Here is a 17,898-nt window from a genome sequence, read left to right as displayed (position 1 = left end):
TCCGCTACGGAAGCCGGTGCGGTCCAAGCCCTGACAGCGCGTTCTTTCCCAGCAGGCATTCCTCCTCATATTGTACACAATCATCATGGCGGCTCAGGATGGTAGGTTCATGCAGACAAAACTGCTTTCATTCTCTTCACCACAGACCTTTTTGTTTTTCAGATTATTAAAATAAATTCCTTAACCTCCCTGTGTAATATAATATAACCATGTCAGGCTTGTTTTCTTTTTGTTTTCTTAGATATTTGAACGTTTTTATGCTCAGCTAGCTAACTCGCCTCGGTAGAAAACTTGAGCCCTAGCGAGCTGGCTGTTGTTGGCGAACTTGAACAGCTCTGCTAGCTCTACGTTTTTCTAGTTTATACCTGGAAATAAGTTGCTGGATAGTTTGAGTAAAAGAAGTAATCGCTGGCACCCCGTGAGTGAGCAGCGTTGTGTTAACAGCTATTTAACGGTAGCCATGTTACCATGGAGACTTTTCTAGATGGTTCAGCATTAGCTTGGCAACGTCAGCTAGCAAGCTAACAAGCTAATCATTTAGCATCATCATCATAATTAACGATATCATCATCAACAAAAACATGTTCATCTTTGTCACTTTCAAAAAGCATGCATTTGTAGAATTATTTATTTTTCATACATTTTACATGAGCATGTCATTTTAGGAAACACATAATGACAATAAGTTATGTTATATCAGGTGGTATCAAAAAGTAGTTTTTTTTTCCCTATACATCCTCCCTCAGACAACTTAACACCTGGAAGTAGAATTCGCTATTGACGAACTGGCCCCTTTGGATGAATTCTCGATGCACAATATCGTAAAAGATGATGATGAGCGCGCTTGGTCGCCTTTTTTTGGTCATGGATATGATGAGCTCTTCCACTGTTACGACTGTTGCTTCACCTGTACATCCAAGTTTGGTTACCGGTAATGATACCATGAAGGACGGGTTACCCACGGCGCAATGCTCCGTGTTCAGCTCTGTTCTGAATGACACACCATCAATGGTGGTAGTGTTGTGGATTGTTCTCCGAAGATCATCAAGTTGATGAATGTTTTTCACAATTTCTTGGGTTAAGCTTGTTGAAGTCTTCCTGATCTCTCGTCATCTTCCAGTTCGCGTGCCCTCAACACCTTGAACAACTCATTGAGGCATTGCTGTAAACTTGCTGAATCATATCTTGCTGTCCGTAATGAAATAGCAGACGTAGCAACGCACATGATCATAATAGCACCATTTAAACAGAACAATGTCTTTTGGCACACTGACTTATGAAGGTCAGAGGCATCTGTTGGCGTGTTAAAAAACTAGTCTTGAAACTTTTTGATACCACCTCATACTAGTGTGCTCTTATTATGCTCAATAGCAAGCATTTTTAAATTATGGCTTTTGATATGTTTAGACATTTCTTCTCCAGTCAGTCTATTTTTTTTAAGTCATCTGTTTCTCTTTCCTAATGCGTCTGTCTCTCCCTGCCCGTCTAGGAAGCGAAGGAGCAGAAATGGAAACCGAAGTCAGCCTAAAGGCATCAGAAGTGTCATCTGACGAGGGCAGTAAAGCAGACACAGCAGGGGTCGAACAAGCCGTCCTCAGCGATGGAGAGAACGCCTCGCTGTCTCAGGTGTCCGCTGTGAGCAACGGAGACGAGAGCGAGGAGGGGAAGGAGATGGTGGAACTAAAAATCATTTGGAACAAGAACAAATATGATCTTAAGATTCCTTTAGATGGGACTGGAGCGAAACTGAAAGAAAGAATTCACACACTTACTGGTAATTAACGTCTTTAGGCGAAGGAAGTAAATACATGATCGAAATAATTTATTTTAGCATTAATTGTACACACACCACGCACACTTATGCCACCTCTGTCTTTATTAGTCTCATGAAGATTAAACATTAAAATAAAATGCTCAGTGCTGATTACCTGGCAAACTTTTGACATGACGTATTTGCACAGTATAAACACTGCTGATCAAGTACGGCAAAAAAAATAAATACATTCAAAATACATTACTCAATACTGGGATCATGATTATTTAACAAGTATACTCATTGACTTTGGAAGCATTACACAGCGAGGTCTGTGACAATAACTCCCAGCCGAAGTCCTGTAATGTGCAAGTATGTGTTGGTGAATCCTTGTGTGTACAGTTCCTAAATAGAGGTGCATTTCCTTTTTGCGCAAGTTGGTTATAAGTTATCCATCGATTTTTAAGGATCAGGCAATTCACAAGCAGATTTTTTTTATTTTACGCAACCGACTGCAGGGGGATCACCATTCACTGACGTATGGCCTGCTTTAAAACGTTAGCACCATTTAAATTTTACTGCAGCTGAGAGTCTCATCACCGTACTGTGCTTGAAGTCTTTTGTAAATGTCAATCGCTTTTATGACTTAATTCATGAGAAATTCCATCACAAGTGCTGGTTTGGCTTGAACGCCCCTCATATAATTCAGCTGTAAAAAGAGATAAGGTAGGAAAAGAGGGACATAAATGCTACATCCTGACTTAGAGTGAGTTTGTTTTCATAATTGGTGGAAGCCATAAATATAATTAAAACTTGATTTAGTGACAAATTGTACAGATTGTCAGAGGCAGGCCATTGCTGCAAATTAAACCATATTTACTCTATATGGCCAAAGGTACTGTACATGGACATCTGACCATCACATCCGTTTGTGGTTCATTACCAAACTGTTGGCACACAATTATGAAGAATTTCTGTGTATGCTGGAGCCAACTTTTGTGCCCTCACTCTCTAGTATTGTTTTTCATGTAACTCAGTGATGTCTCTTGTGCAGGTCTTCCACCCGCTATGCAGAAGGTGATGTATAAAGGTCTGCTACCAGAAGACAAAACGCTTCGTGAAATTAAAGTTACGAATGGTGCGAAAATTATGGTGGTCGGCTCTACAATAAATGACGTCCTGGCTGTAAATACGCCGAAGGAAGTAATTCAGCAAGAAGTCAAAGCGGAGGAAAACAAAAAAGAGCCGCTGTGCAGGCAAAAGGTGGGAGTCCTTATTTACAAAATACACTTAGATTAATTTGATACTTTTTCACATCACACACTGCAGTGCTTTTGCTGAATGGAGGTACAGTTGCAGTCAGACGTTTTCTTAACACTCAGCAAGAGCATGAACGTCATGGCATTATTGTGCTTCAACATACATCTTTGTTAGAAGAAAACCCCAAGAATGTTTTGCACAATTTTGAGTTTTTTGGGGGAGTTTTCTGAAATCAACCAAAACGTATGAATCAAGTAAACCTAATATATGCTTGAATGTCCCTTAACTAGAAGCATCTTTAGCAAACACGTTTAGTCACCATCGAAAAGCTTCTGGCAGAATTCTGCTCGGATACTTGATCAGTGTTCTTGGCAGTCAGTATTGGCCGTGTTGGTTTCCTGGCCCATACCCGACTTTAAAGCATGCTCTGCAAATTCTTAATAGGGTTGAGGCACCAATAGAATAAGTTAGCCTGCTTTATCCCTTCCACGGTCAGAGTTGATGTGTGTTTAGGCTTTTTTTTTTTTTTAGAAAAAAAAACACTCTATCTTTCACTTTGTGCAGTGCACCAACTTCCCCTGGCAGCAAAACAGCCCCAAAGCATAAAGCCACCATCACCTCCACCATGATTAAGAGTTTCTGCAGTGTTCCTGGGTGAATGCCTCACCATTATTCTTTTCCAAACACACCTCTGGTCAAAACTTTCCTCTAGAAGCCTTTCTTTTATTTTTACCATGAGGTCAGATGCAGGATTTAATCAAGCTTTTTAATAAGGCTTTTGTGTTGGATGGAAGCCTTTTAGACCACGGCAATGTAAACCCTGCTTGACTGTTACGGTGTCACTAGTGTTCCAGTTCATGGCAGGCCTGTTGCCTTGGTGGTTCCTGTGGTGTTCCTGACCATCCGAGCTAATTTCCTCACATCTCAGCAAAATAGATATAGCTTATACTTGTGTAGAATGATTGATTTTGAAATCTGAAGTTTATTTGTGTAAATCTCCAATCCTCTTCCTCAGATCTGCACCGAGCTATTTGGACTTCGCCACATGTACTGTGTAATAATCAATCCAATAAGTGCTGTCAAACATACCCTTTTATGTTGCACAGAGAAGCTACCAGCTGTAATCAAATGATTATCACTAACAGGAAGTTTAGCAGCTTTAGGTTTAGCATATTATTATGACATTTCAGGTCTTTTAAAATCACTAAATTGATAAAATATATAAACAGCCTGCTGTATAAACTACATTCTGTTCCAAATACTTGGAGTTTTCTTCAGTTAAAGATTGTAAAGTCATTCTGCCCCAAAGAAATACCAGTTTCAACAATCATTAAATATCAAATGCAGGTGGTCCCCGATTTACGAACAGATAAAAGTTCTTTAGTCTGACAGATTGAGTCTTATACGTTTTATGACACAAATATACAGTGTAAAGCATACCAGTCCGCTTGACTAAATCTGTCCCTTTTCCTCACACTGCCATCATGTGGCCAAAAAAAACGTAACCGCGCCTAAGGAAATGAATCTCACATGTGTCAAATGTAACAGTGTTGTCTCTGTGCCTTTAAATCGCGAGTGGAATCCCGGATGCCATTTTGTGTCCGAGCTGTTTTCCACTGCATTGGATAATCATCGTGCTCCTGGAACGATTCATTAAAATCTGTGAGGCCCGCTTATTTCTCCAGCATGCACACGCACACACACATATCCCGGATTTGGAAATTTTATACATTTACTTACACACTGAAAATATTATATATAATTGTAAATATTGGCCTCTGGTGCACTGCAGTGTAAATATTTTGACACTGAGCTACTTCCGTGATTTCTTCACATCCACAAATGTTCGTAGAACCGGCGTCCGTTCATATCTGCGGAACTCTGTAACTTGAACTTTTGTAAGTCAAGGACTACCTGTATTCCCATTACATTCGTGTTCATAATGAGTGTAAAAAAAACTCTGGATACAACTGTATAATTTAGCTTAGCTTGCTTTTTTTCTGTTGTCTTTTTATATAATCTTCTGTTGTAGCAACATAGAAAAGTATTGGACAAAGGAAAACCAGAGGATATTATGCCATCAGTAAAAGGGGCTAAGGTATGAAATATTACTGTTGAAGATTAATGTTACTGTTGAGTATAAATGTTCAAAACATTTGATCTTTAGAAAATATATATTACTTCAATATTCTCCTCTTTTGTTCCATTTCCATGTTTGTACATACAGGAGCGTTTACCAACAGTGCCTTTATCTGGAATGTTTAACAAATCTGGCGGAAAAGTTCGACTCACTTTTAAACTGGAACAGGATCAGCTGTGGATTGGAACAAAGGGTGACATCATCTTTCTTCTTTTTATTATTATTAATATTAATATAGATTTTTAATATATGTTTATTTGATAACCTCTTTGATTTTTGGTTTACAGAAAGGACAGAAAAAATCCCGATGGGGTCCATCAAAAATGTTGTGACTGAGCCAATAGAAGGTCATGAGGACTACCATATGATGGTACGTTTGCTTTTCTTTATACAGTGTTTTTCTTTATTCCATGTTTGCTCAAATTGTATTTTCCAATTAGCCAATCATGTTGCAGTACTGCAGTTAGTAGTGCATTAGTTATAGTTTAAATCAAAGATCAAAATGTGGGCCTCCGAGTGACACAGTGGTGCTGCCCTATCATCCGGGTAGCTGATTTGATCCCCGGGTGATGCTGTAACCTCTCGCAGCCGGAGCTCTACAGAGAGCTGATTGGCCGAGCTCTCCCAGGAGGGAGGGATAAGAGGTACAATCACGGGCCAATCAGGGGCGCCAGATCTGTCCTCTGAGTGTGTTACGCCTCCCCCAACGGTGCGTGAGCGAGCAGTTCGAAAAAATGCGGTCGGCTGGCGTCTCGTGGTTCGGAAGAAACACGTGATAGTCTTCGGCCCTTTCGACTGAGTGGTAGTAGCCTTAATTTGGGAGCCCCCTAGTGACGGGGAGGAATTAGACACTACTAAATTAAGGGGAAAATCAGGAAAAAATCCAAAAAAATTATAATTTTTAAAAAAAGATCAGAATCAGGAAGAAATATGATCTCTGTGACTTAAACCGTGATTGTTACGTTTGTGGGTGTCAGATGGGCAGGTTTGAGTATTTCAGAATCTGCTGATCTCTTGGGATTTTCACTCAGAACACTCTGAAACATCCAGTGAGCTACTGTTTTGTGGCGAGAGAGGTCTGGTAATATAAATGCGGTCAGTTTAATATGAATAGACTATAAGAGCACAAGAACATATCTTGGACCCTTGGACTTAACCTTCATTGTGTGGTGGTGGTGTAATGGGGTGGGGATTGGTTTCTTGGCACACTCTGGGCCTTATAATTAAGCTATTATGGGTTCTGGTGCTGAACAACTTCTATAAGACAATGTAAGGTGTATACTGTTACAGGCTGAATAAAAACAAGATAATTAACATTGACTGGCGACCAATTAGAGAACAGTTCATAAGTTTTAAAGAAACAATCACCCCTGAATTTATTTTCCCCATATAGCATCATATCAGACTCTTCCCCCTTGTCTCATTTTGTTTAACCTGGCATATGGCATACATTCTGTCATACTTATTTTACTGTGAGAAATGGCTTCATCTAGACAGCCTGCCTTACAGTTCAGACATGTAGGAGGTTATACAAGAGTTTGTTGTCGCATGCAGGCAGTTTTAAGCAGTTGCCAGATGTTCCTAATGCACTTTTAACCTTGCTGTATTTTTCCTGCCTACAAGACGCAGTTTATCTTAGTTACATTGATTTTATGTTTTTTTTTAAAAAAGCTGCCATTTTAGGAGGGTAGTGTAGACTTTTTATCTACTCTAGTAATAAAAAGTGGCGCTACATCATGGCCATTCCGAAGTGCTTCATTGTTTAGAAGCAAACAGCACCTGCAGTGTTCAAGACACTGGCAAACATCTGAATGGGTATTCTTTGTCATATGAATAAATTAATTTCCTTTGTGGTTTCCGCTCCTTTCTTTTTCGTGCTTTCTTTGATACTTCTTTACACTACAGCCTTATCATTGAAATTGGTGCTCTAACCTTTGGTTAAATGTCAGCCTTCTTTCCTAAATTAACAACTCTGCCATAATCCTAAGCCTCATACATCGTCAAGATAGTGCTCTATTACTGCTTTCTTATGAAATCGAAGGGGTGTGATAAATAGATAGTTAGATAGAAAGATTGATTGATTGATTGATTGATTGATTGAATAAATTATTATTGCCATGATCATTTTCCGGAACATGATCTAAATAGACTGACTGCTGCCACCACCACCAGTTGTCCAAGGCATAATTAAATACTGAAGGAATAGTACTAAACCATCAACTTCAGAGAATAAATGTGGTCAGAAAAAAATATCATGATTACTTAAACGTTTGGTAAAGTTTAATCATAAAAATGCACATTACAAATCAGAGCTAGGTTTAATAAGTTAAGTTAAGACTTTATTTGTCACGTATACATTACAGCACAGTGTAACCCAACGTAACTGGGGTCAGAGCGCAGGGTGAGTTACTGATCGAAAGATCGGCGGTTCGATTCCCAGCTCCACCAGGTTGCCACTGTTGCACCCCTGGAGCAGTTAGGGTTAAGGGGCCCAACAGTGGCAACCTGGTGGAGCTGGGGATCGAACCGCCGATCTTTCGATCAGTAACTCAGTGCCTTAGCCCTCTGAGCCACCACTGCCCCTAGTGACAGTAAGAGCATTTCTACACACAGTGATAAGCATTTACAGGATTGGAGACTAAAAAGCTGTGTGTCCATAAGAAGATTACTTGTTAGTTGGACTCATCAGAAATGAGAGCATAAAGATTAGACTTTGGAGCAATTGGGGGGGAAACGGTCATCTGGTTTGAAGAGCGATTCCAGAGTAATGGGAGCATCAGGGTAAGAAGGGAAGCGCATGCGTAGAGGCCGCTGTACAAGCCTCTGCAGGCAGTGTTGTGACCTGGTGCTGCATAAGTTGCTCAGGTCTAAACAACATTATGTGGCAATAAAGTGAAGTCATCTGACGACCAGGTTTATGACTTCTGTGGAGCTTTTCTTACCTATTGGCACAGACATATTCCAAGAGTGAAATTGTGAGAGTGGTTCAGGGAGCATGAGGAATAATTTTTACTCATGTATTGAATTGAATTGAATTGAACACCATATTGTGCACCATAATCAAAGGCAGTTGAACGAGGTTGACAAGACAATGTATAAATATTTAGACATTTAGGAGATGGGTTTTTAAATGTATAAATAGAACACTAACATAGCAAAAGCTACCATACCACTTTAGTCTAATAAATACCAAAACATTTTTCTTTAATGTAAGCCCATAATGTGTCAGTAATGAGTATATATTGAAAATAATAATAATAATTCATAAAATCTGTAAGGGTTAGAGCATTTGGTTAATATAAATATTTTAAAATATATTTAACTTTGTTTTACTATTTAACTATAGCACTTTTTTGTTGTTGTTGTTTTAATGACATAAAATAAAAATGTTGGTAGAATTGCCTATTCACAGGTTTTTTCGTTGTTGTTTTTTTTACGTTATTGTTTTGGTAGATAACTGTACCCTTGATTTTTTTTTTCCCAAGCCTTAAGCTTTTAGGATTTTGCTAAAGTGTTCTTAAAAGAAAAGTAGCTTTAAGTTAAATTCAGGATATTGTTAATATTTATAAGAAATGCATTCCATGAAAGTTTTAATGGTTGCGGTCTTAATCACTTATTTTTTTAATGTTGCCACTGTTCTGTTTAATGTTTTTGTGTACTCTCCTAGGCATTTCAGCTGGGTCCTACGGAAGCCTCTCAATACTGGGTTTACTGGGTGCCTGCGCAGTATGTTGATGCAATTAAAGACACAGTCCTTGGAAAGTGGCAGTATTTTTAACGTGCCTCCTGCATTGACACTGAAGAATTGGGATCTAGAGCAAAACAACAAACTTAACTGGACTCTGCATAATTATTTGAGGAATTTATTTGATTTTTTTTTCAAGCGTATAAAAACTGAAGGAATTACAGCAGACGTTTTTTTTTCCTGGGTTTTAAGTGCACTAAATGGCATAATCAATTTTTTTTCAACCCATCTCACCTATTTTTTAAAGCAACCCCAAGGATAAACAAAGAATTGTACAGAACTTACAAATACATGTGAAAGAAATAAAATATTATTTAAGGAAAATGATTGATGGGCCAGGAAGATTTTTATCTTGTACAGTTTGTTGATGTACCATCATCATAAAGTTCAATCAAACCAAAGTCCAGAACAACTCGTTGTACTGAGGGGAATGCTTTTTTTCGTTGGTCGTTGTTTAAGAATGGTTCGCCATGCAATGGTATCACATAAATAATTAAAATTAACTTAAATAAATTGGCATAAGCCACTTTAAATGTAGTGAATACTTCGAGAGCTCTGCTGTTGAAGAATTAAGAATTAATAATATACAGTACAGTGTATGTCCTGGAGGTAAATGAAAAAATGGAAACATCAGAGAAGGAATTAAAATTTCTTATCAATTTACTACATAATTAACTTTGCTATAAAAGGCACTTTTATTAAAATAAAAATAAGACTGATTTGTATTGAAAGAACACAAGTCTGTGTTCAGATTTTAAAGATGTAAGCAAAAAAAATAAAAATAAACCTTTCTCCTTTTACGTAAGTCAAATTTAACATTGCAATCTGCGTTGAGAAAGAAATGTGTATGTATATATATATATATATATATATAGTTTGTTAAAAGCCAAATTTAACTAGTTATTAATATAACCTCAAGATGTTTCCATTGTTTTATGAGCGAACCAGTACATTACCAGCTGTACTATGTACCGCTCTCTAAGCCACAGTGTTACACGTGTATCCTTGAAACCTCTGAGCTTTCATGACATTAACCTATGCATCCTCTGGATTTTGCTGCCTGGCTAGCAACCTCACATACAGTAGAATGGGATGTACTGTATGAAAGTAAAGATTGTTTATTGCCATATTTTCTCAGCTGAAACAGTCATGCTTTTAATTCTTTTAATTGCTTTATACATTCAGGTCACACTTGTGCAATGAAAAAAAAAAACATTGGTGCTAACCAGTAATAAGCATTTTAATTTACAATAAAGTAAGCAGCTTTACACAAATATCCTCATTTCATCACAGTATTTAATTGAAACAGACAGTGCTGACTCGGTGACGATTTCTGTTCTAACACCATGTGCCACTTTAGGCAAGTTGACAAATCAGATGGATAAATGCAGCTTGACTATGACTGATTATGTAAATAAAGACTTAATCCAATCCTGTTTTCTGCCATCCAAAATGTATGGATTTTGAACAGCAACTTGATACAAGTTTTTTTTTTTTTTTTTTTACTTAAAATATGTAAGAATTATGCCTGCTTTCATGACTGCTGTACCTAATCAGTACAGACACATAATCTATAAGACAGGCAATAAAAAGTTTGCTGACATGGGCTTTTGAATTCTATTCTCACATAACAATAAAACAAAACTTCCATGAATGACCAAATGGATATTAAACCCAAGAAGATGTTTTTTTTTCTTTTCAACCCTACTTGTCATGAAATTCAGTAACAAAAATTGTTACAAAATGGAAAATGAAAGAACAACCAGTGTGTGCATCTTTGTGTGCATGTACATGCATGCAGATATCTTCCAGCAAACTACCAATGTATGACTTAGTTTTTGCAATAAATACCATCATTATACACCAATCACTCCCTTTCCTCCTTCTCCCCTCATCTCATACTATATAGCCATGATTTAGAGCTGAATATGGTCTCCTGTCATTATTTTCTACCTTTTGTTTCTTTTATGCTACCTAACCAACATTATGTGAACACCTGAGCATCACACACATATGTAGGCTTTCTCCAATCTGTTGGTCCTTAAGCAAACCGTTGAAAACGGTTTAAAATATATTTACTTAAAGATTGATGATTTCTCTTTACTGGAATTAAAAGGCCTGAACCTGACAATGCACCTTTGGTGGCATGGTCGCTTAGTGGTTATCACTGTCGCGTTGCACCTCCAGGTCCTGGGTTCAGTTTTCACATCGGGTCTGTGTGCATGGAGTTTGCTTGTTCTCGCCATGCTTGATGGATTTCCTCAACGTTCTCCATTTTACTCCCACAGTCCGAAAACATGCAGATTAGGCACAGGTGCTTCCAAATTGCCCATAGTGTGTGAGTGTTGACTAGGTCCTACGACGGCAATAAATACAATGATCATGATGATTGGTCTCCATGGTCACTAGTTGGACTACAGAGTTTGCTGAATGGATAAATGGAATGCATCTTTTACGTCAAAAGGCGACCTCCAGGAAGACATGAAGTGGAACACAAACCAACATCATAATAGGCAGAAATTCCCAAAGTGACACTTCAAAATATGGTTCAACTTTAGAATGCGATGTTCAATAAACACAAATGGGCCTGATGATCAGGTGTCCATATATCATTGGCCAAACAGTGCATATTACACATATGTCTTATAGAACGTTATGGGTCTTGGATACTTTGGGATTGTTATGCCCTGCCCAGCAGGTAGCTAGTCAGTAGCTGCCGTCTGGATGCAGATATTCAGGCCAAACCCATATTTTTGTTTTTCAAAGAAAACACCATGGCACTACATGAATTCTTAAATGAACCCATTGTAAATATCTTCGAGACCCTGGCCTTCAACATGGCATGCATAGTCAGCAGCGCTGGGAGGGGCCGGGTTTGTCGGTAACAAGCTTGCATGCTTCATCAGATTAGTGAGCCCTGGTGAGAACATTGCAGATATGCAAGCTCCAGCCCTGTTGTTTGATTCTAGACTCTTCCAGGCTTAAGGTCACATGTATGTTTTTCATCCAGTCCAGATCTGAGGTTTAAGCTGGCTGGTGAGTATCAGAATTTATCCAGCAGAATTTGCTTATCAACCTGGAGTTTAAAAGTGACAAATGAAAACATGTCCATAGCAGAGTCCAACAGGAAGCGGTGTCCTATCAAAAACAGAATAATCAGCACAGACAGGTTGGGGGATGTTGGGGTGTCACATGGGTACTGGTGGTGTGTGGTACACACTGTAAGGCAAGAACATATAAATGATGGCAGTCCCTTCAGTCTTTGAAATTCTCAGACATGGAACAGTTGTTATGGTACTTCATCAACCATCAGGGGGCATGAGATCAAGCGGCTTCCTTTGCCTTTCACTTTTTTTACGGAATATCTTAAGGGGGGCTCAGCCTTGACCGGTCCCACTGTCAATGCTGCACAATTGGTTGGTAATTCTTATTTTAAAAAGGTGTAAAAGGATACAGGTGGACCTCTTTACCGGGGCCAAATCAACACATCACTCTTTGTTCTTCATGGCAGAGCCAGACGGCATGCTGGGATTCACAGTATAAGTTAACTTACACTTCGCATTCATCGTGATTATTAGAAAAGTCGATCTGCAAAGATTCATAGAAAAATAAATTCCATTCACCAAGCCTCGTGAAGATGAAGCAGGAACATGAAGCGTTAGTACAGATCCATTTTTTAGGAGCAGCTTCGTAGCAAAACCTGCTTTATATTGACCCTCGTTTATAAAGCAGTCTGGTGAAAAATGATTAGCACAAACATGACGCATTTAGGTAGATCGGCAGTGACGTTAGCTTTAAAAACAAAATTTAGCCACTGCGTCCTCAGCGGCTCAGATGTCAGTAGTGAATGATGACTGCTGTGTTCGCTATTACACCCAACAACTGTACACCACACTCGCTTAGGCGCCATTTTGCTTTAGCGGCCAATGTGGCATACAAAAATAAAACCATGCCCATATTTGAATGGTCTGTACAGCAAAAATAAGTGGTTAGAACTTTGGATTGCTCTTGGTAAGACTATGATCTTGGACTATGGGTGAAAACCTTAGGAAACCCATCGTGCATGGGAAGAACATGCAAACTCTATGCACACAGACCCAGGGCAGACATCAAACCCTGACCATAGAGATGCAAAGTGGCAGTGCTAACCAGTAAGCCACCAGGGCAGGCAATACAGATTATTCATTATTTTTTTCAAATTAGCTGCTTATGAACCTGTAGGGGGGCTCAGTGGCCCACATTAAGTACTGTTGCCTACCTCAGGGTTTGGGGTTCAAATCTTGCCCCTAGCCTGTGTGTCTTTGCATTTCTTCTCCCTATACTTCGTGGTAAGCTAGTTTGTGGGTTGATTGGTGTTTTCCAAACTGCCCATATTTTGTGTATGTGCCTGTGTGTGTTTGTGTGTGTGTGTATGCATGTCCCTGTATCCTATACAAGGGCGACACCCCATCTTGGGTGTCCCCTACCTGTCTTGTTCCTGGAGTTTACTGGCGCTGGGCCCCACACATCCCTACAGAGGATATGTGACATACCCTATTTGGACAAATGTATTTGGCTTGCTGTCCACAAGATTTGGGGAATTTAGCATTTATGAGGTCAGGCACTGACCAAAGGTGCTCGATGGGATATCACATATCAAATCATGTCTTTATAATCTTTGCTTTGTGCACTGGGATACAGTCATGTTGGAATAAGCGTAGCCTTGTCCGAGATGTCTTGGTATGCTGAAGCATTAAGATTGCACTTCACTGGGATAAGGGGCCTGATTGAAACACCTGAATTCAATCATTAACAAACCTGTTGCCAAATACTTTTGTCCATATAGTGTATAAAAAATTATTAAATGTATAAACCTGCAGTTGGATTGTAATTATGTATCGTGTTTTTTTCCCCTGTAAATTTCTTCCACCCTACTGAAAGGCAAGGGTAAGATCTGTATGGATCGTGCATTGACTTCCATGACTCACAAGATGGCGCCCTGGTATGGAGGACCAAACATAACATAATTATAAATAAATAAATGTGTGAATAAATAAGTGAATATAGAAATAAATAAAAACATTAATATAATAAGCCCTGGAAAGTTGCTAAATATATTCCTACTTTTGTTTATTAACATATTTCAAGATTTATTTATTTCTGAATTTCCACATTTCTTCATTTATTTATTTTTGTGTCACATTTTTTTTATTTATCTATTTGAGATTTTCCACATTTTTACATATATTTATTTCTGCATTTCAACATTTCTTTCTTTGTCGCTGTATGCTGATAAGGTAGGCGGTCCCAGCCTTAGTCGAAACCGTGATTGGGCCTCAGGGCACCTCAGACAGAAGCAACCGATCTAATCAGTGTGATGCTTTTTAGTTATCTGAAACTAATTATGCAAATGGCTGCCAGCGAGAGACCGTTAGCCCACGTTCTGCGGGATCCTTAACCAAACTGTGTTTGACGGTCTTCAAGAAGTTCATATCCTCACGCAGAAAGAGGAAGGGAACGTTGGCCGTCCACGGTGCGTTTTACCCAGAAGTAGATGAGCCTTAATTATATTCGGAGGTTATATTAAGTTCTTGAAGACCGTCAAACACAGTTTGGTTAAGATCAAGATCCATCTCAGCATCAAGCTGAACTAAATCATCCATTAATCTTTCGTCTCGATATAAAACGTAGTCATTTGCTGCGAGGTTCTCAATTTCTCCGACTAATGATCTTAACTCATTAGTGGCAGCTTGTAAAAAAACAAAAAAATAAATACGCCATAGTTGCCAGACAGCAGTCATTACAAGCCAAGACATTACTAGTTGAGTCGAAACAATCTGAGTTCATTTAACCAATCACGGTTTCGACTAAGGCTGGGACCGCCTACCTCATCAGCATACAGCGACAAAGAAATAAAGGTGAAAATGCAGAAATAAATGTAAAAATGTGGAAAATCTAAAATAGATAAATAAATAAATGTGACACAAAAATAAATAAATAAATAAATGTGACACAAAAATAAATAAATGAAGAAATGCGGAAATTCTGAAATAAATAAATCTTGAAATGTTAATAAACAAAAGTAGGAATATATTTAGCAATTTTATTGTATTTTATTAATTTCTATATTTACTTATTTATTCACACATTTATTTATGTATTTATTTATTTCTATATTTACTTATTTATTCACACATTTATTTATTTCTTTCTATATTTACTTATTTATTCACACATTTATTTATTTATTTATTTCTATATTTACTTATTTATTCACACATTTATTTATTTATTTATTTATTTATTTCTATATTTACTTATTTATTCACACATTTATTTATTTATTTATTTCTATATTTACTTATTTATTCACACATTTATTTATTTATGTATTTATTTATTTCTATATTTACTTATTTATTCACACATTTATTTATTTATAATTATGTCATGTTTAGTCCTCCTGGAACATATATTTGTTTCTACTCTAAACTTTTATTTTGAAGTGAAAAGTGAAGTTAGTAACAGGAAGCGCGCTGTGATTGGCTGGTCGTTTTGTTTTTGCACGCTGGTTTGATAAACATTCATTTTCGCAAATAAATGAACTCCCGCGTTTTGATTTGGATTTATTAAGCTTTTTCCTCCGGTTGTAGTAATAAGAGCTCCGGCGGTAAGATGATGTCTGAGAGCCTATCGTGCGCTTCTGGAGAAAAGCCGAAAAGGCCTCCGGTTAAGGTTCTCTCCAGCCAGCTGAGAGAGGCGAGCGCGAGCAGTGCGGGGAGCGGGAAGCCCGAGCTGAGTATCCGGAGACTGGGCGGAGGAGGCGGGGCTCTGCCGGTGTCGGTGGTGTGGATGCAGGGCACCGTGCTGGAAGCACACACTGAGCAGAACTCTGTCCTGCTTCTGGACGAGACCGGAAACTTTCACATCACCGGAGTTAATAACATCCCGAGAGGGAAACCCTGCCTCAGCCCTGGTTAGTGAGACACGCTGCGTTCAGTCGGAACTCGTAATTTCCTGCATTAAACACGCGGAAATCTCGGAATTCCTTCTCGGGAACTCGCGAGTGACGTCAAACCAACATGGCTGCCAAAAGCATGATGAGTAAAGACCAGTCATGTCTCGATACGATATTATCGCGATACCTCGGTGCCGATTCCATTAATATTGCGATTCTACATCCATTACAATTTAATATTTTTTAAAGATTGTATTACAATTTTATATGAAACACCTAAAGGGACAAAAACGAAATAAAAATAATCATAAAAATATCCCAACAGTGTGTGACTGATGTGTAGGATCCATCCACAAACGGAAAGCATTGTTGGTGTGGATAATAGCATCTGCCAAATGCCCAAATGTGGGACAAAAACATTGAAGAAAAAGGGAGGGGGGGAATTGGCCTTTTTGTTTGAGATCTCGTCAACATTTTTTTAAGAGATCACGAGTCGGCCACATGACTCAAACTTCCGGGTCAATTTTCCAGCGCTAAAATATAGAAAGGGCAAGATCTGATTAACTTCTTTATTTTAGGCCAAGCTTAAAGCAAACCTCAGTAATTCTCTACATGCCTGTTTAACAATGCACATGTATGCATGATCCCATTAGTCTCATGCTAATTTGCATTATTTTTTAGCGGTTGGCAGCCAGTTTTTAGGTACATTTTCAGTGACCCATAATGTCTCTCCTGGGACAGGCTCTAGACCCCCTGTAAACAGGATAAAGTGGTATAGAGAATGACTGAGTTTTGAAATAAATGGATTTGGGTTAGGAGCTGTCCAACACTTTATTATAATCTGTAAGGACTGTAATGAAACAGTACTGTACAGTAGTAATTAGAGCTTAGTTTAAAAGTGGAAAAAAAAGAGAATATTTCCACTTGCATAGTGTGACGGGAAGTCACAGGATTTGGACTAAAGATCTGTGTGTCCATAGGAAAACCACTTGTTAGTAAGACTCATAAGGAGAAAAACACTTACATTTGATATCGAGCATAAAGATTGGACTTTGGAGCAATGGAAAAAGGTCATGTGGTCTGATGAGTCCAGATTGAGCCTTTTCAAGAGTGATGGGCGTTTCAGGTTAAGAAGGGAAGAGTATGAAGCGATGCACCCATCATGCATAGTGTCCACTGTACAAGCCTCTGGAGACAGTGTTATGGTCTGGAGTTGCTTCAGTTGCTCAGGTCTAGACGCAGCAACGTTATGTGGAAATAAAATGAAGTCAGCTGATGACCTGAATGTACTGAATCACTAGGTTATCACTTCTATAGAGTCTTTCATTCCTGAAAGCACAGCCGTATTTCAGGACTCAGATTGTGAGTGTTCTGGAGGCCATGAGGAATTATTTTCACACATAAATTAATGTCACCCTGAACACGCCACCACACAGTGCACGTAACCAAAGCTAAAGGTGGTCAATTAAATCTGTGTGTGTGCCTTTTTACCCCTGGAAGTATATATAAGAAACAGCTACATTATGTAAATCAATGCATTTGATTAAAGTATATATAATTGAGTTTCCAATTCTGATCTTTCTGAGCAGATCAGGAATGACTAAACCAGATGTGAAACAAAACAGAAACCTTTTTTAAGACCACTGGGAATCATAAGTTCTTATCACATTTCATATTACGAAAGAATATAGCAGTATTATAAAGATTGTATATCGGTGTTTTTCCAGTTTCTAAATTCCCATGCTTTGTACTACAGTTTTGAAATAAAAAGCCACATCAGTGTAGTACCAGAACACAGCGTAATCATAAACTCATTATATTCTATATTTTTTTGCCCACAGGGAAATACGTGATGGTCATGGGCATCATCCAGTCACATAGTCCAGAGCCTGTGCTTCGTGCGGTGAAGGTGGCGGATCTTTCAGATAACGCAGCCATTCACAGAAAAATGTGGAAATATGAAGTTGAAGATCTGCAGCAAACTTTGCCATAATGAACTGTAATGATTTCGAGAACATAAAACACTATGCAACAATGCATTTCTGTACATATACTTTTGAAAA

General features: G+C 38.4%; 2 protein-coding genes across 2 annotated transcripts; both read left to right on the top strand.

Annotated features, from left to right (window-relative positions):
* The first annotated feature begins 11 nt into the window (after window positions 1-11).
* On the top strand, window positions 12-10,329 carry ubfd1 (ubiquitin family domain containing 1). The gene is made up of 7 exons (XM_053492063.1): window positions 12-101; window positions 1,490-1,774; window positions 2,808-3,016; window positions 5,046-5,111; window positions 5,241-5,346; window positions 5,441-5,523; window positions 8,821-10,329. The coding sequence occupies exons 1-7, from the start codon at window positions 86-88 to the stop codon at window positions 8,929-8,931; spliced, it is 876 nt and encodes a 291-aa protein (XP_053348038.1). The 5' UTR covers window positions 12-85; the 3' UTR covers window positions 8,932-10,329.
* Window positions 10,330-15,441: 5,112 nt separating this feature from the next.
* rmi2 (RecQ mediated genome instability 2) lies at window positions 15,442-17,894 on the top strand. Its single transcript, XM_053492067.1, has 2 exons — window positions 15,442-15,853; window positions 17,677-17,894. Exons 1-2 carry the CDS (start codon window positions 15,553-15,555, stop codon window positions 17,826-17,828), a joined length of 453 nt encoding a protein of 150 aa, XP_053348042.1. The 5' UTR covers window positions 15,442-15,552; the 3' UTR covers window positions 17,829-17,894.
* The last annotated feature ends 4 nt before the right edge of the window (window positions 17,895-17,898 follow it).

The sequence above is a fragment of the Clarias gariepinus genome, chromosome 3 (genome assembly GCF_024256425.1).
Source record: "Clarias gariepinus isolate MV-2021 ecotype Netherlands chromosome 3, CGAR_prim_01v2, whole genome shotgun sequence".
Lineage (NCBI taxonomy): Eukaryota > Metazoa > Chordata > Actinopteri > Siluriformes > Clariidae > Clarias > Clarias gariepinus.
Note: the sequence above shows the minus strand (reverse complement) of the source record. Positions and strands in the feature narration are given on the sequence as shown.